At 35.4% G+C, this 23,567-nt stretch overlaps 1 protein-coding gene across 1 annotated transcript in view; it reads right to left on the minus strand.

Moving 5' to 3' along the window:
• Nucleotides 1-11,887: 11,887 nt before the first annotated feature.
• Nucleotides 11,888-23,567, minus strand: part of Thsd7b (thrombospondin type 1 domain containing 7B) — an 821,885-nt gene continuing 810,205 nt past the window's right edge. Inside the window, exons 27-28 of the mRNA XM_046463780.2 lie at nucleotides 22,184-22,271; nucleotides 11,888-13,096 (exon numbers count right to left, since the gene is read on the minus strand). Coding sequence (XP_046319736.1) covers nucleotides 13,015-13,096; nucleotides 22,184-22,271 — 170 coding nt within the window. The 3' untranslated portion in view covers nucleotides 11,888-13,014. The remainder of the gene's footprint in view (nucleotides 13,097-22,183; nucleotides 22,272-23,567) is intronic.

Below are 23,567 nucleotides of genomic sequence, written 5' to 3' on the forward strand. Positions count from 1 at the left end.
TCAAGGCCTGAATAAACTGCTGAAAGAAGAATCCTGTGTCGTGTTTTCCCTTGCCGGCGAGGCGTCGCGACAAAGACCCAGAATAGCAAAAGCAATTCTAAGCAAGAAGTGTGAATCGGGAGGTATACCGATACCAGAGTTCAAACTGTACTACAAAGCAATAGTAACAAAAACAGCATGGTACTGGTACCAAAACAGGCAGGTGGACCAATGGTACAGAATAGAGGACACAGAAACCAATCCACAAAATTACAACTTTCTTATATTTGATAAAGGGGCCAAAAACATGCAATGGAGGAAGGATAGCATCTTCAACAAATGGTTCTGGGAAAACTGGAAATCCATATGCAACAAAATGAAACTGAATCCCTTTCTCTCGCCATGCACAAAAGTTAACTCAAAATGGATCAAGGACCTAGATATCAAATCAGAGACACTGCGTCTGATAGAAGAAAAAGTTGGCTACGATCTACATTTGGTGGGGTCGGGCTCCAAATTCCTTAATAGGACACTCATAGCCCAAGAGGTAATGACAAGAATAAACAAATGGGACCTACTTAAACTAAAAAGTTTTTTCTCAGCAAGAGAAACAATAAGAGAGGTAAATAGAGAGCCTACATCCTGGGAACAAATTTTTACCCCTCACACTTTAGATAGAGCCCTAATATCCAGAATATACAAAGAACTCAAAAAATTAAATAATAAGATAACAAATAACCCAATCAACAAATGGGCCAAGGACCTGAACAGACACTTCTCAGAGGAGGACATACAATCAATCAACAAGTACATGAAAAAATGCTCACCATCTCTAGCAGTCAGAGAAATGCAAATCAAAACCACCCTAAGATACTATCTCACTCCAGTAAGATTGGCAGCCATTATGAAGTCAAACAACAATAAGTGTTGGCGAGGATGTGGGGAAAAGGGTACACTTGTACACTGCTGGTGGGACTGCAAATTGGTGAGGCCAATTTGGAAAGCAGTATGGAGATTCCTGGGAAAGCTGGGAATGGATCCACCATTTGACCCAGCTATCGCCCTTCTCGGACTATTCCCTGAGGATCTTAAAAGAGCTCACTATAGGGATACTGCCACATCAATGATCATAGCGGCACAATCCACAATAGCTAGATTGTGGAACCAACCTAGATGCCCTTCAATAGATGAATGGATAAAAAAAATGTGGCATCTATACACAATGGAGTATTACACAGCACTAAAAAATGACAAAATCATAGAATTTGCAGGAAAATGGATGGCATTAGAGCAGATTATGCTAAGCGAAGCTAGCCAATCCTTAAAAAACAAATGCCAAATGTCTTCTTTGATATAAAGAGAGCAACTAAGAACAGAACAGGGAGGAAGAGCATGAGGAAAAGATTAACATTAAACAAAGACGAGTGGGGGGAGAGAAAGGGAGAGAGAAGGGAAAGCATATGGAAATGGTAGGAGACCCTCAATGTTACACAAAATTACATATAAGAGGTTGTGAGGGAAAAGGGGGGGGACAAGGGAGAGAATTGAACAACAGCAGATGAGGTAGAGAGCGAAGATGGGAGGGGAGGGGAGGGTGGATAGTAGGGGATAGGAAAAGTAGCAGAATACAACAGTCACTAATATGCCATTATGTAAAAATGTGAGTGTGTAACCTATGTGATTCTGCAATTTGTGTTTGGGGTAAAAAAGGGAGTTCATAACCCAATTGAGTCAAATGTATGAAAGATGATATATCATGAGCTTTGTAATGTTTTGAACAACCAATACAAAAAATAAATAAAAAAAATAAAAAATAAAAAATAAATAAAATAAAAAAATAAAAATTCTTCTGTGTATGTTACCAAGTACACATGTATAAGTTTCTCATGAAAATGCAATGGAGCTGAGTTACTGGCTGTTACTGGCTGTATACAAACATTTAAATCAATGAGACAATGTGTTGTATTCTACAGAAGTTGTACCATGTCATAACCTCAGCTGAAGTGTATGTGCTTTATTGATCTACACTGTCAACAATGCTTGGTATTACTAAATGTCTTGACAAGCTAATGAATGCAAATTAGTAGTTCAGCCTGAACTAAACTTACAATTTCATGACTGCTGAGAATATAAGCCATAACTTCATTTATTTTTGAGAAATTCTTATTTCCTTTCCTGGGAAATATTTGTTCCTTTCAGTTGATACTTTTTCTTCTAGATTGCCTGTTGTTTTTTTTTTCCTCAGGGATTTGTAGGGATTCATTGTTTTGGTCAATACTTTATCGAGGTTAAGGTGTCATGGGTTGCTTTTCCCACTTTTTACATTGTCATTTCACCTGTCTTTGGATGAATGGAAATTCTTAATCCTGATATAATAAAAATTTCCAAGTTGTGAAAAAAAAAAAAGAAAAACAGACTAATAGGGCCACATGTGTATATCAAAAATTATTCACAGGAGAGGGAGAAGGGAGAGGAAGGGGGAGGAATCGAGGAGTAGAATTGATCCAACTATGTTATATGCATGTACAAATATGCCATAATAAGACCCATTATTCTGTATAATTAATATGCACAAATAATAAATAATTTTAAAAAATTAAAAAAAAATTTAAATAATTTATGAAAGAAATCAACTTTTGGATTGGATGCCTAGTGCAGAAAATATATTCTAATATTCTACTTGACCAATTGAGTTATAATATTTGGTCATTAAAAAATAACTGTGGGATATAGATGAGGGAAGGGGAGAGAGAAGCATTACTATTTTTATTGAAAGAGGTGTCAAGGAAGTTGAATATAGAGGTTTGAATATATTTTAAATTTAAAATATGTAGAATATCTAAAATAACATGAATATGAAAAATTAGAAAGAAGAGAATTCATCTGCGAGCTCAGTACTCTTTCATATTGAACCAGAGTTTTGAGAAGAAACTAGATTTTTTATTTCACCAATTTCTTTCTGGGTTATTTACCTCACAAGTTTGAATAATAAAATCCATGTACAATAATGGAAGGAAAGAGTAACCGTAACAGTGGTCCACTTTATGCTTTGAATATAGCCTTTGCAGCTTTGCCACTGCAACTTATTTTTGTTTTTTAATGTTTAGTTATAGATGGACACAATTCCTTCATTTTATTTATGTATGTGGTTCTGAGGATCAAACCCAGTGCCCCACACATGCTAGGCAAGTGCTCTACCACTGAGCCACAACCCCAGCCCAAGGCAACTTATTTTTAAAATAGACATATTTCTTTTTCTTCCTCTCTTCCTCCTCCTCCCTAATCTCACCTCCCCCACCCTTGGTAATCTTAGGAAAAAGATTACCTTTCTTCCCACCCCAGGCAGAATTTTATCTGTCCTTAAGCACACACTCACCACCGAAAGTAATTCAGACTTCTGGGATGTACCAGGAGATCTCAAAATGACTCAAAATTAACAAGACAGAGAATATATTAAATGTAGCCATTGAATCACTTTTTTAAAAATTTTCTTTCCTCTTGATGGGCAGAATCGAGCCTCTGGGACAGGAGTCTCCTATGTTTCTCCTTTGCTAGCAAAGCAATAAGACTTCCTTTTCCTTTTTATTAAAACCATGTCCTCATTCTTGGATTGGCAAGGGGGACAGGGAACAATATTTAGGTACCAAAGGAGTAGGATTCATTGCAGTGAGAAGAGAAGAGTTAGAACTCACACAAGGTGGTAGGGGACCTGATAGCAGGAAAAAACTTTTTTTTTTCTTCTTTTGGCGGGGTGGTGATGAGCATTAATAAAAATCTATGTTAAACAGGCATTAAAAAAGAACCAAAGTCATTGACTGTGTCCTTTAGCCTTTGAGTTATAATCCTTCCTGTAACTCCCATCCAGGTTCACCTCCAACTTCCATTTTCCCACCTCTCTGGAACAAAGGAATTGGCTGGAACTACCAACAGGTAAGCCTCATGGTCTTTACATTTGAAAAAAGAAAGGCCTTTATAGGTCCCATTACCCTGATTGCCTGGCTGTTATTGATTCTTATTCAATATGATTAAATCAAATTTTTTCCCTAAATTAACAAACCAATAAACACAAATAGAAATATATTTTTCTGGAATTATGGAGATACACATTTACTATGTAAAACTGGTGAAATGACTCAAGAACTTCCATGTGTTGGTGGTCAGTCACTTACATGCACATTATTTATATTTATAGAGTATTTGAACCCAAATACTCTATAAATATAAATAAAACTGTGGATCACTTTGAAACATCACTGATTTTACCCATATTTTCTTTCAAAGATACATATGCTTACCAGAAATCTCTTTCTTCAAAGCCAGACTTAAATGGGAGAACTTTGTATTGGTTGTGGAGGAATCAGCAAAGTCATGCTGGTCTGAAGGAGAGTAAGTTTATTGGCAGTGCCAACACAGTGTGCTTGATAGGCATCTGAGTGAGAGATACTAACACCAGAATCAAAATGTAAAAAATAATAATAAGTTAAAAAATCTCAAAATTTGGAAATTGGATCAATTATCAGTCTGTAGACAAGTAAGAATATAGTGAACATGTTCTGGGATGACTGCCTGAAGCCCAGATGATTTTCGATGAATTGCTTTTGGGATGGTCATTATGTGCTGTATTAGGTGGCCATGAAAGTAAAGCAGAAATTGGGACATGCTGGCTTTATCTCTTGATCTATAAGCCCATGATATGCTAATAGGAAGAATGGTGCTAGAGTCTGAAGATAGATTTCAACTCTTATGGAAGAGTGAATCCTTTATGGTAACATAAATCTACCAACTTTAGGTAGAGCAGAGCTGTTAACAGCCCAGAGTCAGGTAACTTAGTGACCATCTGCATGACATAAAACTTGATGGAAGCCACATTTGTGCCACATTAATGCAACTAAATTTATTTTTAGGATATGCTTTTCTTTCATTTTTATATGTTTTTATTAATAACAGGTCACTTCACAGAATCTGGCAGTACACTGTCCTGCCTTATTGCTCCTGAGATTTATATGAGTAAATATCTGGCTTAAAATAACTATGATAATACATTCTTTTATGTCTGGCCCCTAGGGAATAATGTGATTTAATTAACATATACATTATACAAATATCTGCTCATCTTACTTTTTTGCTTGAAAGGGATTGAAATTTGTTCCACCAAAGAAGCTAAACCAACACACACACAGGCTGGGTGCAGGTATATTAGCATTTCAGAGGCTCAAGTGTCATAACTAGTTTAACTAAACAAAGCCACAATGTACATTTCAGAAAACTGCCGGGAATGAAAACCAATTCTGTATTTCAATGGAATTCAAATAAATCCAGTCTTGTGTATCTGCACTCTGCATATCTCTCCAAGGATTTCTAAGGATTATTTGCAATGAAAGTCTTCCTTAAACATGATTAGAGAGAGGCAAAAATTTGCCATGTTTCTTAAATGGAAAGGTCTATCCCAGGAGATACAAGAAAATAGTTTATGTTCTCAAAAGTTACTAATGTTGCCTTTCTAGATTTTCAATTTCCATATAATTTGTAATTACTATAAGGTTAATTACTACAATTTTAAGATTCAAGTATTAGTTTATTCATTGTCTTTGGGAGATGGATTAAGTAAATTAGTTGTGGTATATAAAGCCTAGTGTCAGATCAGTCTGATGGCGATTAACATGCCAAATGTTCAGTCATATATACATTTAGTTTTTCTACACATTGTTGGAATAGAACATTATTTTTTAAAGAAAATTTGAGAAGTCAAGGAATTAGGATTAAATTTCATTTTAAAAACATTTTTTTAATCTTTTCTTAATCTTAGTATGAGGCAAGATACTGGCGGCCCATTGTCATAATATTTGAAAGATGTAATGATGACAAATGTAAGATCTTATACATAAAGTCATTCTCTATTGAAAGAATAGAAACAATGAAATGTTTTTTTTAGTAAAAAGTAAATTCATAGGCCCTGAATTTTTTTCTTAAAGCCTCTATTTCAGTATAAAACATTGTTATTCCTTATTTAAAATATAAAATATAATAAATTCCTCCCAATTAAAGAATTAACGGGAAGTTATTCCATACCATCAAGCAAGGGAGACCATCAAGGCCTAACATCATACAACTCAATGTAGCAACAACTGGGAATGGCAACCCCTGTTGTGTAGTATGGAATATGAATCCATCTGAGGCACTGGGCAAAGTCCCAGAGCCTGCATGAGGACCATAGATGTTTCTTATGGTTCCTATTCTTTGTATCAAATACACAAAAGAGGAGACCTGACATTCTTCACTAGTTTTCTAATGTGTCCCACAGTCTTCCTCTTTTCTTCCTTTCCCCCTCCCTATCTTCCCCATCACCTTATTCTACTTCCAGTACTTTAAGCTGCCTGAGTATCTTCTTTATCTTGTTGGTGATTAGACTCATTGTCAGGTTTCCTGTCCAAAGGAAGATAGAGTACAGAGCCATCAAGAAGAACTATGCTCTCATTCTGTTAAAATGAAGGAATGGTAACAGTAACTCCTGTAAAATGAAAATAATAATTTATTTGTTGCCTAACATATGAGCTGGGACAGAGTAATTAATTCTTAAGTAGTCTCAGATCTTTTCTTATTCATCTTATTTTAATTTCCCTGGAGATATGCATCAGTATTTGTGTGTACATACACATATACACATGTAATCATTATATATATACATATATGTAATCTCAGGAATTTTAGCTATAAAAATTATTTTTGCAATGCTAGAGCTACATCCTGAGCCCTAAAATTTTTATAAATATTTTTTATGGCAATGACTTGGGGTCCATTCAACTTATGGTATAATAATCAGAAGCTGAGGTTTCTCTCTATTATTTACATTAATTCTTTCAATTTCTTTGGAGCTTTTTGCCAATTCCCATCTATTGTTTTACTTTATTGTTATAATATATGGTCATATTAAAAAGGTGTTAAGTGAGAAGTGTTTGGATAAAGAATGCAGGGAGAGCATGGGGATGGAGAAAGCATGTTCTTCCACTTTAAAGAAATCTTCTATAAAAATAGTATCTGCACAGAATATATTTGCTGGGGGTGCAAGTTCACATACACAAAAAGCCCTTTGACTGTTCCCTTTGTGCTTTTAAATATGTAACAAATCAATAGGGTTTGATACAGAGATATTTGGAGATTTGAGAAATAAATGGAAGCAATATTTTTAGGAACAAAAACAACAACAACAACAAAAAATGAGTCTCAAGCAGTTTTTCATCCCTGAAATGAAAAGCAAGCTCATAGAAAATCAACATGGGTATTGAAAACCCTGACATACTTATGGCTATTCACAAACTCACCTCTGATTCACTTTGCATCAAAGGTCTCTTTGGGATTACATCCACTAGACTTCAAATTTAGGAGGATAATAGAGCAAAATGTAGCAACTGACAAGTGTGAACTACTTGCTTAAGTTAGTTCATATTTCAACATTAGATCACATTTCATTCCTTTCGATGATGTCACAGCTTTATGAAGCTAGATTTTTATTGATCACTGAGACACAAGTGGATAGTGCATAGAAATCAATCTGAAAAGGAAATGAAGGTGGCAGCAGCCAATTTGATTCTATGTTTGAGAGGTTCCAGGAGCACAAATCCCTTAGACTTCTAGTAATTTATTAACTGTAGCTATCTAAAAATCAACTTAAAATACTTTTATTTTAATTCATGAGTATTGCTATTCTTTTCAAAATACCACTGCATTCTTAAGACATATTATTAAGTTGTTTGTACATGATTGAGTTGAACTACTTCATAAACAGAATGGTTAAGTATTTCTTTTGGCCTATCAAGTGCCATGAAACAATTATGGACACATTAAGAATCCTGGGAAACAAGGAGGTTTGGGAAACTCTGAGTCACATAATTTTATTATTTGACACTATTAAATCTGTTTATTTTTCTTTGAAAACAATCAAAACGGCCAAGTGACACTTTAGGAAGTTTATTCAGTATGTTTACATATGCATACATATGATTCCCTAAATCTGTAGTTAAATATTCCCCAGTTCCCCATTTATTAATGAACGGAGGCAGGGTTTTCTTAGGTATTTGAGCAGTATGTACTCCTTTCCACAACTCTCTTTTCTGGAGTCAGACTTCTGAAATTGCACATAGTAAACATGGGATAGAAACCCTTTAGTAGGGCAACTCCTAGTGATTTGGTTCTGAGAACCCAAGTCATCTGAAGCTATAAATGGAGAAGCATTTCATGCTGCTTGGTGGAGAAATTGATACCTCTCAGTTTGGCATTTCATTTCTGAATCAACCAAAGAAATGAAAATCACCCTCATCCTGGTCCTTATCTTGAGGACAGTGAAAATTATCTTAAATCTTTGGGGCAGCATTGTCTACCCAATTATTGGTACCTTTCCCTTCACCATCATCAAAGTCTTCACTCTTTGGTGTGTAACTCAAATTCCCATTTCTTCTGAAGTTCTTCTTTAGTTTCCCAGATGCAATTAGTAAAGTCTTTATTTGTGCATATATTTATTCACTGTTATTGTTTCTATGGGGTTTCTTCCTAGCTTATAAATTTAGTTCGAAATAGGAATTTCTCAGGAATTTTTTTTCAAATTGTTCTAATAGCCCTCATAATCTTAGGACTTAACACACAATAATCTTTCTTTTCAAAAAATTTCATTAACAAGTTATTATTATTACCCACTGCAGTATTTCTTAAATATTATGAGACATATCAGAAATGATAACCAGTCCTCTAACATGATAGAGTAATTGCATGAGGTTGTGACTATGAGGCTGACTGGCTCCGGCCACTCCCACATTGGAGAGGTATCCATATTTCAGCACACCTTTAAGCCACCTGCGGCATACTGTGCACTCCAATATATTAATTAATAAGCTGAATTTTATTATATTTCAGTTATACTAACAACTTTGTGTAAAATTTACAGAAGAAACCCTATAAGTATTATAACAAATGTAATACTTAACACAAAACTCCCACAAAATCTCTTTCCTAAAATCATTGAGTTTGCTGTTTAGTGGTTATTGAAAAACTGCAGAACTTGTCACTAAATCTATTTTACCCTAGGGCTTCTGCTCTCAGGGGAATCTTCTGAAGCAAAGACATTGAACATGGATCTTTTGAGATTCTACTAGCATAAAAATTTCTTGTTCATGAAGGATATGCTGATTTATAGCACAGGCTAGGTACATAAATGAATGGGTCTGGTCAATCCAGGGTAAGAAACCGCATCATGTCATGTCACTCTGCCAAACATTCCAGCAGCTGTCCGTTACATTTCTTATACAAAGTCCTTAACATGGCTTCCATGGATGTATGGTGTACATTGCTTATGTCTCTAACCTCATACAATCATTCTATCAATATTAAATATGTACCAATTCCAAGCATTTGGGATACATAAATGAAGAAAAATAAGATCCTTGTCCTTATGATATTAGCATTATAATGCAAAGAGAAAACAGACAATAAACTGTAAAATAAACAGGCTTAGTAAATAGAATGTTAGAGGTGATCAGGCTCTTGAAGACAAAGTTGGGGGAGTTAAAGGGCATGGATTGTAACAGCAGAAATGAGGACAGCAATTTTTTTCTACAAAAAGAATACTTTTATTTTAACACTTAGATAATATTTCAGGCTTTGTAGATCATACAGTATCTGTCACATGAGCACTCAGCTCTGCCCTTTGCTCAAAGGAAGACATAGACAACACATTAATGGGTGTGGCTTTGCCTTAATAAAATTTTAGGAAACCGGACTGATCTGGACAATAAACTGATGGCTGAGAGATGCCTCATTGAGAAGGTGAGAAAGACTTGAAGGATCTCTCATATCACTCTCATCTGGCTCACATTGCTCCATTCTGCTAATCATGTCTATAAATCAAACCAAGGTTGTTTTTGTTTTGAGGTTTTTACATTAGTTAATCCTTCTACCTGAAACTTTCTACCCCAGATTATGGAATTTTTTCTTTTCATCTAGTTCTCAAATTGTATGTCACCAAACCAAAGATTATCTTCTTAAGTGTCCTTCCTGAAGACCCTACACAAAGTAGCATATCCCACTCAAAGTACTCTCCATCCCATTATCCCATACAGTTTTGATCATGAGATTTATCACCAGGTGATAAATATTTTTTAATTAGTGAGTCTGTTAGAAATCTGTTTTTATCTCTCTCTTTCTGAGTGTGTAAGTTCCATGAGGGCAGCAAGCTGTTCTCTTTTCACACGTCTAGCATATGCTCAGCACCTCCAGTAGTGTCTGGCACACCATAAGTATTCTATAAATATTGTTAATTGAATGATAAATGGATGTCATTCCCAAAGAGACCATCCAACATTCAGTTCCAGCAAATTATTACATAAAAGATTGAGATATTTGTTACCAGATATTCTTAGTTTTCAAGAGCTAGAAATCCAAATTTTTATGTGAAATAACTCAATTTTAAATGACTTTAATTCAAAACTATAAAAATACTTTGCATATTAAACTAAATAGTTCAGCAAGCTAGTTCCCTGAGACTTCTGGCATACACAATCATGGGTTAAACCAGCTGACGTTTTTAGTAAAGTATCTTCTGCAATGTGCAATGTGAAAGGTGACTTAAATGACTTGTTATCAAAGGCCAATGGCTGGGTGCTGTAGTACTAACAACTTCTGGCTCCTACTCTTATTCTATTCCTATAAGAACTACAAGTTAAAATTGTTTTTTACTGAGGAATCAATATGCTCTAAAGAAATGTGTGCATGTATTTCAAGCATAAAATTTCAGAAAATATATTACCTTATGGAATTTTTTTTTCACTCATGATTTTTACTTGGGTTTGCCTATACAGAGGTAAAATTCCCAAAACTTTGGATATTTGTGGCATAATTTGCACGTAAAATAACAGAAAGGATCATATTTCATTGATTCAACAGTGTACCTCTGAGCACTGTGCCTATGATATTTTATAAATATGTATTGTTTGAATCAATAGAATATGCATTAATTATGATATTTGAAAAATAGGTGTAACTGAGTTAAGAATATTTTGAATAACTCTGTACTATTGGAGAAACAATTTTACTCAACCATGAATGTTAAAATCTAATATTTTAACACAAATTCAATATATATGGATAAGAGCTGAATCTGTACCGAATGAAATTATTAAATGACCTAAGGTCTCAATTCTGAGTGTGCTATAAAATGCTAATTATAGATGGTGAATGCCAAGTATTTTACATTTATCATTAATGTTTACCTTGAAAGGAAAACTTTATTATCTTTACTTTTGGCATCAAACAACTAAGATGTGAATAATTTATAGTCTTTGTCCAGGGTCACACAGGCAGTAAAGGGCACAGCCAGGGTTTGATGCTCTCGAACTACTCTGAAGACTATTGAGCTTTACCTGAAGCAAAGCCCAACTCTTGTTTCCTCAATCACATGATTGAAATAAGGTATTCCCTTTGCATTCACTTTTTTTTTTCTTTAAAACCATGGTGACATTGGGCACAATCAGTTCATCCAAGGGCTCACTTAGCTGATAAATGGCTGGTGAAAGCCATAATACAAATGAAAATATCCTCTACCCTCCTCACTGCATCACATTTCTAAGATTCCCATTTTCTCAGCTCTCTTGGTAATTTACATATTGATATTTGCATTATTACAGTGTTTTGTTCTAACATCATCTGGGCTATAAATGTTCCTTAAAAGCCTCTCTGTGTCCCTATGACTGACTCTGCTTCACAGTACACCTGAGAGTGTTGAGAATCTGGGATAAGATTAGCTTTCTCGGTCAGTGATTTCATCTGTCAGCCCGAAAAACAACAACACAGGAAAACTGGTATTAAACCGTTTTTGTCAAAGCAAAGGTGTTTTGGAAATGAATAAATGTAAAAGAGCCAACACTGCAGTCTCTTGAGCACTTTATTTGTTATAAATACAAGTCAATACCACAAGATGGCACCTTCTTACTTTCAACACCTAGGATTACAAACAATTATCTTCATAAAATGGTCTCAGCTTTTTAATGTGTTGTTTTAGGTATTATTGAAACCTTATAAAAGCAAGACTTACTACAAACAGGATTGGTGTTCAATGTATATTAAATGAGGTCAGATAATTAAATTCAAGAAAAGAATTTATAAATATTCAGATAAGAAAATTGAAATTACAAAAGCAGAGTTTGTCATCATTAAACTGAATTACAACTGTGTGTGGTTAATGTTATATCTACACAGCTAAGTATTTGTTAAAATATAGTTTTAGTAACCAAATAATTACCTTATTCTCCAATATAGCCACCTATTTTCATTTATACACTCTAACATTCGGTACACATTTCATTCAGAAACCACCTAGCTTTCAACTAGCCCAGCAATTACACACACGCTATTATCAACAGATGCAACCCATGAAGTGCCATCATCCCCTGGCTACAAAACAAAATACAATATTTAAAGGTAAAAACTCAGAGAATTTTTGAAATGGTAACCCATTCTCTGTGTTCATGAAAATAGGCAATCCAATTTGAAAGTCTTTGAACCAATGTAAACTCTAGAAAACTCATGTTGAAGTATGGGAAGAATAAAGACTTTGCACTAATATAGTGCATAACAATGCAATGTCAGACTCATCATTTACAGTAAATGCCTTGATTGGACTTCCTCTGGATTGTCATTATGCGGCTGAAGATCAAGTTTACTCAAGTCTGTGGGAATTCCATCATGTTTTCTTCCTTTCATTTACAAACAGGAAGAGAAGGGTTTGGGGTCCCTTGGGAAAACCAATAAAATAAAATAAAATAAAATAAAATAAAACACTCACACCCACAAACAACTTGAAAACAAAATGGCAGACCTAATAATCCTTGACTCCATGTCCAAATGAAGTTGAGGCAATATTACTTTTGCAATATTTGTATTCTGCCCAGTATATCACATCATGAGATTCCTCAAAAAACTGAGAAGTCTGAGAGCTACAAAAGTGAAAGCAGTTAAGGCAGTTGATGTCTACATTTGGATTTCTTTTTCAGGTTACATGTCTAAGTCTCCATCGTAGGCTAAGGTCAGAGGCTTCTGATGGGGAGGTGTGCTTTGATGTGGTTTTGGCTTCTTGCTGCAAAGGGAAAAGAATTCCTTAGATAAAATTCACAGAGCTCTGTTTCATCTGCCAATGACAATTTTGAAGTAGAGAAATTCAAGTATTAAAGTGACAAAAGATTCATTTCTCTGGATGTATGTGTGGGTTTCTTTTTTGAATACAGTCATGCATCACTTATCAACAGGAATACATTCTGAGAAATTGTTGTTAGGTGATTTTGTCATTGTGTGAGAATAATAGTGTATACTTATACAAACTAAGCCAGTGACAACACCACTAGGCAATTGAGTTTAATGAGACCACAGTCATCTATGCAGCCTATCTTTATCAGAAACACTATCATGTGGTATGTGACTGTATTATATACTTTAACCCTTTTTAAGAAAGAAGTCATCTTCTTCTTCCTCTTTTTTTTTTTTTTTTTTTTTAATCTCCAGAATGGTTTAAAGGAATCAAGGAACTTGGTAGAAGGGTATTTTCATTTCTTATTTATACACAGAACATGGACATCTGCTGCTCACCAATTCCTAAGCGACTGTGACCTCCACATCACAGATGTTTAACATTGTAAGCAGCTGGAGCAGCCAGGCTCCTGTGCCTAACTCTGATCTTGTTTTTAAGCAAATATGTTTCAGCTCTGGTCTGAAACCTGACATTTAGCTGCCATGTCACCATAATCTGTCAGGAAAATTTCACAAGTTCCAGGCAAAGCCATTGTCACCTGGTGTATGCTTTATCTGCAGTCTGTGATTTTGCCAGGAAGGGCTATTTTTCCTTCTCATAAAGAGAAGCTAAAATTGAGTAACATTCCCAATTCACACAGGGAGGCATTTTATTGTTTGTTTTTTAGTGTGCATAAATTTCTATTTATAAATATTTGTAACTAAAATTCTACCATGCACTCCCTTGTCCCATGGTTGTCTTTCCCGCTCCGTGCCTTTGCTTTTCCATGCCTTCAGAGCCTGGCTCTCTCTTGGGCCATTCTCGGCAGGGACCCCTCTCTTTTCTGGTGTCCACATATCTAGGCTACATATTTTATAGCAGCATCACTTATTTTTTGGATGCATACTAAGTGCCAAGTTCTGTGCTGAGCAGCTTACATCTTAATCTCTCCATAAACCCTAGAATAACCCTAAGAAGGAGGCATTAAGATTAACGCTACTTTACAAAGAAGGACTAGAGAGATTATTTACCTTCCCACAGGTCATTGGGTGAGCAGCAGAGCACAGATTTTATGGAAATCTAACAAGACCTAAGTTTTTAACCAGGTCACCACACATTCCGTATGTATGTGTCACTTATTTGGTACTTATTAGAAATGAGGAGTTTAAGGAGGCTGATACATAGTGGGATAGGGAGCAGGAGCATGGGAGAAATAGATGCACTCTAGATAGGGCAAAGGAGTTGGAGGGGAAGGGAGGGGACATAGGGTTATTAATGATGGTGGAATGTGATGATCATTATTATCCAAAGTACAGGTATGAAGACACGAATTGGTGTGAATATACTTGTATACAACCAGAAATATGAAAAATTGTGCTCTATACGTGGAATAAGAATTATAAATGCATTCTGCTGTCACATAAAAAAACAAAACAAAAAAAGAAATGATGGGTTTATCTGGATATAAATTAAAAACAAAAAATTTTAATGTGTGACATTAACACAGTAACAATGTTGTCCACTGTCACCACTACCTAGGACCAGAACATTTTCCTCACCCAAAAGGTAATTCTGTTCTCACTGAGCAGTCTCTCCCTGTTTCCATGTTCCCGTGTTCCTGGGGAACCACTAACCAACTTTCTGCCTTGGTGGATTTGTCCATTCTGAATATCTCACATCAGTTCTACCCTATGTGGCCTTTCATGTCTAGCCTCTTTCACTTAATGGTAAAATGGTGAAATTTATGCTATGTGAATTTTACCACAATAAAAAAGTTTGATGAAATAATAATAGGGAGAATCCTCTAGTTTAAAATGCTCACGTTCTAATTTAAGGAGTAAAATTAAGTCTTCAGGTTGATGTTTGAAATAAATCGCAGAAGTTAAAGAGATAAAAAAGGATATTTTAAAAAACTACTCAAAGGAACCACAGATCATCAAAGTGACCCTCACCCCAGTACCTGACATGTGATGGGTGTTCACTGAGGACTTGCTGGGTGCATGGACAGTGGGTGAATGGCTCCCAGCCAGAGAAGCTAAGGAGAGGCAGCTGTGTGATTGATAGAATCCTCTGGAGAGGGAGTCTCAGCTTCCCATATCCTGCTTTCTAGGCCCTCTCCAGCTTTCAAGGGGTCTTGCATAATTACCTGAATAACATCCAATTTAACTTTATCCATTTTAATCTATAAGCATGTTCCAGTAGCTCTGATTATATACCAGCCCAGGCTCTAGAGTGGATAATAAATCCAGCTTCATACAGCATCCTGATCATGCTCATGCACAGCATTTCAAGGTACAAAGAAGTCACACACGAAGTTGAAGTTGGGACAACCTGGAAGTGACAGTTGGTGTATCGACCCTGGTGGTGGTGTATGTTTCCCTAATGATAAAATGAGCATGACGAATTTTAGCTGAAGTGACAATAAGTATCTTCTCTTCCCACCTCTCCTGTGCTGTTTCTGTGTGTGTGTGTGTGTGGGGGGGGTGGCGTGAGGAGAGGAGTGGTTGAGCACAGAGAAGAAAGGGGAAAGAAATGTAAGTGCTCTCAAAAAATTTTTTGCAACCCACCCTTCGCTGGCATTTACTGAAGGTTACTGCACAAAGAGAAATAGAGATTGATCATCTCCCCCTCCGTACCCCACTATGAATCGGCCTCCTTATATCAGAGAAAACATTTGACATTTGTTTTTTTTTAGGATTGGCTAACTTCACTTAGCATTATCTTCTCCAACACCATCCGTTTGAACTCTAGGGCAGAGGGGTGGGAGGGAAAGGAAGGGGGCAGGGGGTTAGCAAGGATGTTGGAATGTGATGGACATCATTATCCAAAGTACATGTATGAAGACATGAATTAGTGTCAATACTTTATATACAACCAGCAATATAAAAAATTGTGCTGTATATGTGTAATAAGAATTGCAATGCATTCCACTGTCATTTACTTTTTAAAAATCAATTAAAAAAAGAGATTGAATCTAAGGAAATGGGAGATCTAGAAAAAGGAGAGAGGTGGAACAATAAAGAAGGCTGTATATAGAGATAATAATATCACCTGGGGAGACAAGTAAACTTGGCCAGGCTCTGTGAACTGAGTCTGGGATATTCTGCTGAAAATATAAATAGATGTTTTTATGCCAGTTTCCCTGTGTGGACTTATGAACATTGTATCCATCTCTGGACAGACAAGAGGGCCTAGGACTTTTGGGGCCATGGAGCATGCTGGGATGGGTATGATTAGAGTTTTTTTAATTGTAGACCTTTCCATATCGTGTAATCTCTCCACTGACAGATTCTGAAAATCTCAACTTAGAATATGTAATATCTGAGAACTTTTATAGAATTTAAAAGAAATCAACATCTTCTTGAAATTAATCTCTGAATATGGTTGCACACTGCTGGCCATCTGTGGCTTTCCAAAGCTTCCTGGCCAGTTAAACAGCCTCCTAAAAAGAGGAGCTATTAGGAGGCTTGTTCTTGGAGCCTGTAGGGTCCTTTCCTTTTTCCTTACTATAATCTCTGTTTTTTTTTTCCCCACCCTTAAGGAATACAATTTTTGTTTTTGTTTTTTTCTCTCCAACTCTGGTATTAGGAAAGGTGGGGCCACACTAAATCAGGACCCAAAAATGCCTGGCACATAGGCCATCACCACCACCAGTCATTTGTGCCTAGCCTACACCTCTAATCCATCATACTCTTCCTTCCTGTTGAGCCAAAGTACAGCTCATCACTCTTCCTAACTGAGCACTTCTGACTGCCACCACTGCTGTTAGAGTTAGCACAAAGGATAAGACCATTTTCCTATCCTAGCTGTGAGAGATCATTGACTAACACATTTGAAGTGTCCTCTTCCAGGGCCATTTATTTGCATTTTAGCAAAGCATAAAAACACATTCCGACAGAAGAGTGAGCTCATTGTGGACTGTCAGGCGAGCTGTTGCACTTCTTAGAACCCTTGAATTCAGGCCATGAGAGCTCATCTTTAGGCAAATAGAGACTAAATAATTGGAAGAAAGCAGCAAAATCTTGTTTTGGCAGCTATTCCTGAACGGCGAGCTTCTGGAAGTGCCACCACTTTTAAACTTGGAAAGAAATGAGAATTCTGAGAGCATATTACTAAATCGTGCTGGGCAGGGAAAAATGGACACCATATCTGGAGTAACTTCCAGGCACTATGTCCTCACGGGTTAACTACAAGCTCTCACCCAGTGGTCATCTCCACTAAATTGCCTCACTGATATTTATTTCCAGGGTAAACTGGGGCATCAGTGATATTTCTAAAACTCCTAATACTAATGGCAGATGTTCAAAGGGTTGTATATTAAAGCAAACATCCTGAAGAAGACTATTTTTCTACATTTTCTCAAAGCCATTTCCAAGTTTTATTATAAATTGCTTTCATCTAAAGTATATACCTAAGACCTGCCATATTATAGCAGTTCTCCTGTCCTAAGCCTTTTATTTGGGTGGAAAATAGAAAATCTCCAAAATTGTCATCCTGGAACTCTCCTGAAAGCTATTTAATAGGATTAGGTGCTGTGAAAACATCTATTTGGATTTCTTTAGGCAGCTCATATGTAGCAGTAAACGGCATATGCTTCCAGGTCTATAGCTTACTTTACCTGTGAAATCAGGAACCTGTAGGAAAGGTGACAGCTGGAGACATGACATTGAATCTGAAGTTTTCAGGATGACTCAAGAAACTATAGAGACTGAAAGAACAGCAGAAGTGGCTTCCACTCAGGGGTTAGGCAAACCTACAGTTAATTCTACCAGGTTGGTGACTGCAGAGATATTATTTAATTTCTCTGAGGATCAATTACTCACTCCAAAATAGGGATGACAATAGCAACATCTCATTAGACCATCATGAGGACTGTATAAGGCAATGTATATAAAGTGCTTTATGTGACATATAAATATTAGATTTTTTTCCTTGACATTTTCCTAAAAGCCATGTGTAATAAGTTAGTTTTCACTAATCTACTCATTTATTTCACTAATCTACTCATTTACTCATTTATTCATTCACTAATTCATGTGTTCAGTAGATAACTTTTCAAATGTCTGCTTTAAAAAATCAATAAAATATAGTTATTACATATTTTATTGGGCTGTATCTCAAAACACTTGGATGAAAATGAATGTGCTAAACATGAGAATATAGTTGTTACAGCCCCCCTCTGGAGTTCTTGGGGTTTAGTGGAGTTGGAAGAAGTTTATGAAAATAACTACAATGTCAGCATGAAGTAAATATTATAGGGGAAGAGACATGAATAAGTTATTGCAGACTGTTTTGGAAGAGAAGGTTGATAATTGAGTTTGACTGGAGGAACAGGTTGAATGCCAATAGCTGATGATGAAAAGTTCATTCTAGAGTAACCCATGGAATCTATAGCCTTCCCAGGAAATTGGAAGGATAACTTCCTCAGTGCCCTAATATTAAGTTATTCCACCCTGAAAATGATCCCTAAGAAAGAGGTCTGTTCTGGTTCAGATGTGAGGTGTCCCCCCAAAACTCATGTGTGAGACAATGCAAGAACATTTAGAGGTGAAATGATTGGGTTATGACAGCCTTAACTCAATCAGTGAATTAATTCTCTTATCAGGATTCACTGAGTGGTAACAAAGCAGATAGGGTGTGGCCTTGCAAGCATGCTGATGGGGTACATAATTTGTATCTGGTGAGTGGAGTGTATTGCTCTGCTTTCTGATCATCAAACCTCCATCACACACTTTTGTCATGATATCTGCTTCAGCTGGAACCCCAGGGAATGGAGCTGGCTGTCTATGGACTGAGACCTCCGAAACCATGAGCCCCTAAAGAAATTTTTCCTCTCTCATAATTGTTTTTGTCAGGTCTTTTGTTCATGGCAATGAAAAAGCTAACTAAACCCACACCTTATATCCAACTCTTATAAAATCTTTTATACCACATGGTGCAAAAAAAGTTTCTTTTAAAAAATAGCCATTATAAATATAAACACAAAACACATAAAATGACCATGTCTCTTAAAATAGGTGAATAGGTAGTTGGGCATTAGAATGAAATCTCCAAGAGAGCAGCACAGATAGAAAGAAGGGCTATATCTCAAAACACTTGGATGAAAGTGAATATGCTAAACATCAGAAATCAAATTTGTGAATAAGGAGACTGAAGCAATGACAAAGTAACTTATGTGAAAGATGTGAATGTGGAATAAAACTGTTATGAATATAAAGTTAAAGACATTTAGTATTTTAGAATAAAATATTAATATATAATGAAGGATCAGTGATGGGACTGTAGAATTAAGCACATCAATTAAATATTAGAGCAGAAAACTTACTATTTTAATTGAAATGGAAACTTTTGTTAATTTCACCTAATATTTTCATTTTGGGCATTTTATTTTCCTCAACGAGAAAATGAAGACAAATATATTTGGGCCCACACAGCACACTAGATTTTCCAGAATACAGGGAGTCAGTACAAAATGAAATTGAAAGAGTTGTTTGGGATCCGATTGTGAAGATTTTGGCTGATTGGTTAAAAACCCAGAACATGACTTTGATTTTGCTGCCAGTGGGATTAGATGCCACTGCTGTGTCAGTGGGAGAGGGCTGACCACCTGGAGCAAAGTTTAGGACGATTAATCCTGCTGTAGACAAATATGTGGCTATTATGCAATGCCCAGAAGGGAATTATTAAGGACAGGCATTGGAGATGAAGAAATAGAGAAGAGAAATAATATGCATAAATATGTATATTATTTGGTCCTTGGAAAATAAGGGGTAAGTTCTACTGATATGGGAAACTATGTTACCAGAATTCAGTGATGTAACAAATTAACCCCCAGAGACAAGTTATACAGAAAAGGGCATTACTAAATATTTGTTACTAAAGGAATGGATGAGGTTAATACATTTTTAAGTTGGAGATAATGGGGAAAGCAAAAATGGCAAAAATTTATGTGCAGCTACATGTTTGTTTTTCTCTCTTAGATAAAAAAAAAAAAAACTTGGGCTGGGGATGTGGCTCAAGTGGTAGCACGCTCGCCTGGCAAGCGTGCGGCCCGGGTTCGATCCCCAGCACCACAAACAAAGATGTTGTGTCTGCCGAAAACTACTAAAAAAACTCTCTCTCTCTTTCTCTCAAAAAAAAAAAAAAAAAAAAAAAAAAACCAACTTGTATAAATTCTACAATAAAATCTGGTTTTGGAAATGTGGTTATTAATAGTTAAAATTTATCCAAGATATTTTGTTTTTTTGATATATATATATATATATATATATATATATATATATATATATATATATATGATGTTGATGGACCTTATTTTATTCATTTATTTATATGTGGTGCTGAGAATCAAACCCAGTGCCTCACATGTTTGAGGCAATCTCTCTACCACTGAGCCACAACCACAGCCCATTGAGGATCTTTAAATGTTTTTTATTAGTGCATTCTACCTGTACATAATAGTGGGGTTCACTGGGACCAAATCACACCTGTACATAATAGTGGGGTTCACTGGTACCAAATCACACATGCATGGAATATAATTTTCTCCCCATACAGACCAATAGACTACCTGATTATCTTGTGTCTTAGTTACCTGTTACTTTAAGAGCTGTTTCCTGTATGTCAAACCTCCATGCCCTCTATTGCAATTTAGTCTTTTCTCCTTTTCCTAAACTTTTCTGATGATGAAAGTTTCTGGTCATTCTAAACCTCATACAAAGTTTTCAAATTCACATTTGATCATTAAGATTGGTTCTAGGTAGTAGTTGCCAAGCTTATCAATTGAAACATATAAACTGGTCAAATCATTTGATTATAGGGTGAATGACTAGCTGAAGACATTTATTACTTTTCACTACAACATTCTAGAAATGTTAGCTGGCTGGAAATCCAATTTCTAGGGAATCAATTTTTATCACAATAGGTGGCAGAAAGAATTAAAGTCATCTTATTTTCTTTGCCAACTTTTACTGACCAAGAGCAAAGATTTAAAAACCTGTGTAGCCTTGGAAACAGCAGTTGAGGCTAAATATACAAAGGCTAGATTTGAATTAAGATTTGGGTTAAAATTTTCAAGGAAGTAGTTTATGAGGCCAATGATGACTATGAATATCTTAATTTGTAGAAAAATATGAAATAACACTTTGACTTTATGAAAAAATCCTCAAAAATTATGCTTTGTAAGGCAATAAAATATTCTTAGCATACTTGAAACTGTTTAAATGTATTTACTTCTATATGATTTCAAGAGGTCTGCACATCAACTAAAATATATTTTATACAGTAAACTAATTATCATTTTCTGAGAATAATAATTTTTTTTATAATTTCTATTAAGAACTAGTCACAGAATGGGCTTCCTGAGATTGATAATTAAATTTTCTCTTATAACCTGTCAGTGTTGACAAGTACTTGACTCTACTACTTAAGATGCACTAAGAGGTAGTTTAAACCAACTGGTTAGTATAACATAACTGGTCAAAATAGATCAAGTTAAAAACAAAATTTAAAAACTAGAATTGAGTAGTGTTTTCAGTTTAGGGAGCAGATTAGAATCAAATGGGCAGCTTTTATACACCCAAATGACACAGCCATACCTTAAATTAATTGAATTAAAATCTCTGGACCAATATGCATTGAGACTAAAACCTACTCTTCTAAATCAAAGTATTAAGTAGAAAATCTCTAATGAACAATTTTTCCTAGACACCTGGTATTATTCAAATACCAAATAAAATAAAACTATTTATATATTTATATATTTATGGGAGCAACACCATAACAATCCTCTATTTCAACTATTTAATCACTCTACTACTGGAGACTATGGTCTCAAGAATCCTATTATAATGGTCAGTGATCTTGAAATATGTTTGCTTTCAGTTTAACATACCACACATTTAAAAATAGAGTATATGTTTTTTACTATTTAGTACTTACCAAACAAGGTAGGAAGTAAATATTAGGAAAATCATGATAAGAAAACCGCCACCTGAAACGCCATAAACCCAAATTTTTACTCGGCCATCTGTTTAAGATAGAGATAACATAACAAGCTTAGCATAAGATGTCTACAGCATTTCAGACAGAGAGAGAGTGTGTAACATAATGTCTAACAATCATAAGCTGATTATCAGTTCAAGACTTGAAATGAACACCAGCACCTTAAGCCAACTGAGCACTCAACTGCATAAATTAGCGACATCCTGGTATTATCTGTGAATTGTTAGGAAGTGACAATGTTTTCTTTTGAACATCTTAAGGGATATGCGATCTCTACTAGAAAATATCTTTGGGAAAAGACAAACTCCAAATTGTATTACATTGTATTGCTTTTCATAGACTTTTATAGATACAAACAATTTGATTTGCTATGTCTGACCTCTGTCAAATTGACCCTAAAAACATTAGGTTGTAACTATATGGCACTAAAACATTTATTTTGCTGAATGTTTTATTTTTCACCTAAACTGAGAGATTTGGATAGTTATAAGTATAGGTGGAAATACCAATAGGTGAAGATGCCAAGGGTAAATGACAATAACAATAACAACAAAATCAGGTAGAGATGTAAGCTATGATATCATCAAATATTTTCATAATGTGAAGGCAATACTTACAATCACTATTTCTCCAATCAAATCAATTTGCAGGAAATTTTGAATTTATTTGAAGTTGCTAATAGTCTTATGCATATCAGAAAAAATATTGCAAAACATTTTGACAACATAAAAAGATAAAAAATTATAATCAAAAGATAATCCTGAATGTCTCTTAATTCTGCACGCAAAGGAACTAGTCTGATCATTTGGCAGATAGGGTGTGGCTAGAGAAAGTAAGTCTCTGGGGGCTTATCTTTGGGGGTTATGTTTTGTCTCTGGTAAGCAGAGAGCTCTCAGCTTTCTGTTGCCATGTCTTGACTGCTTTTCTCCCCACACCATTCTGCCATGATGTTCTGCCTCACCTGGGGCCCAGAGCTTTAGAGTCAGTACCATGGACAGAACCTCTGAAACTGAGCAAAATAAACTTTTCCTCCAATACATTGTTCTTGTCAGGTCTTTTGGTCACAGAGACAAAAAAAGCTGACTGAAACAACCACAATCACTTTCAGTTCTAGTACAATTACATATTATAGTTTTTGCTTATTGGACACTTTTAAGCCTTAGTGGGTTTTGAGTGCAGTAAGGATATTTTTCTATGATCATAAAACTTTTGATTCCAATTTCTCTGAAACACTAATTATGAAATGTCCTATTTTCATATTTCACATTGGCAACAATAAACAAATAAATGAATAAGTAAAAAGTCTTCTTTGGGCAAGAAT

Source organism: Marmota monax, unplaced genomic scaffold (assembly GCF_021218885.2).
Source record: "Marmota monax isolate L192 unplaced genomic scaffold, Marmota_monax_Labrador192_F-V1.1 WCK01_AAM20220418_F8-fsc00034, whole genome shotgun sequence".
NCBI lineage: Eukaryota > Metazoa > Chordata > Mammalia > Rodentia > Sciuridae > Marmota > Marmota monax.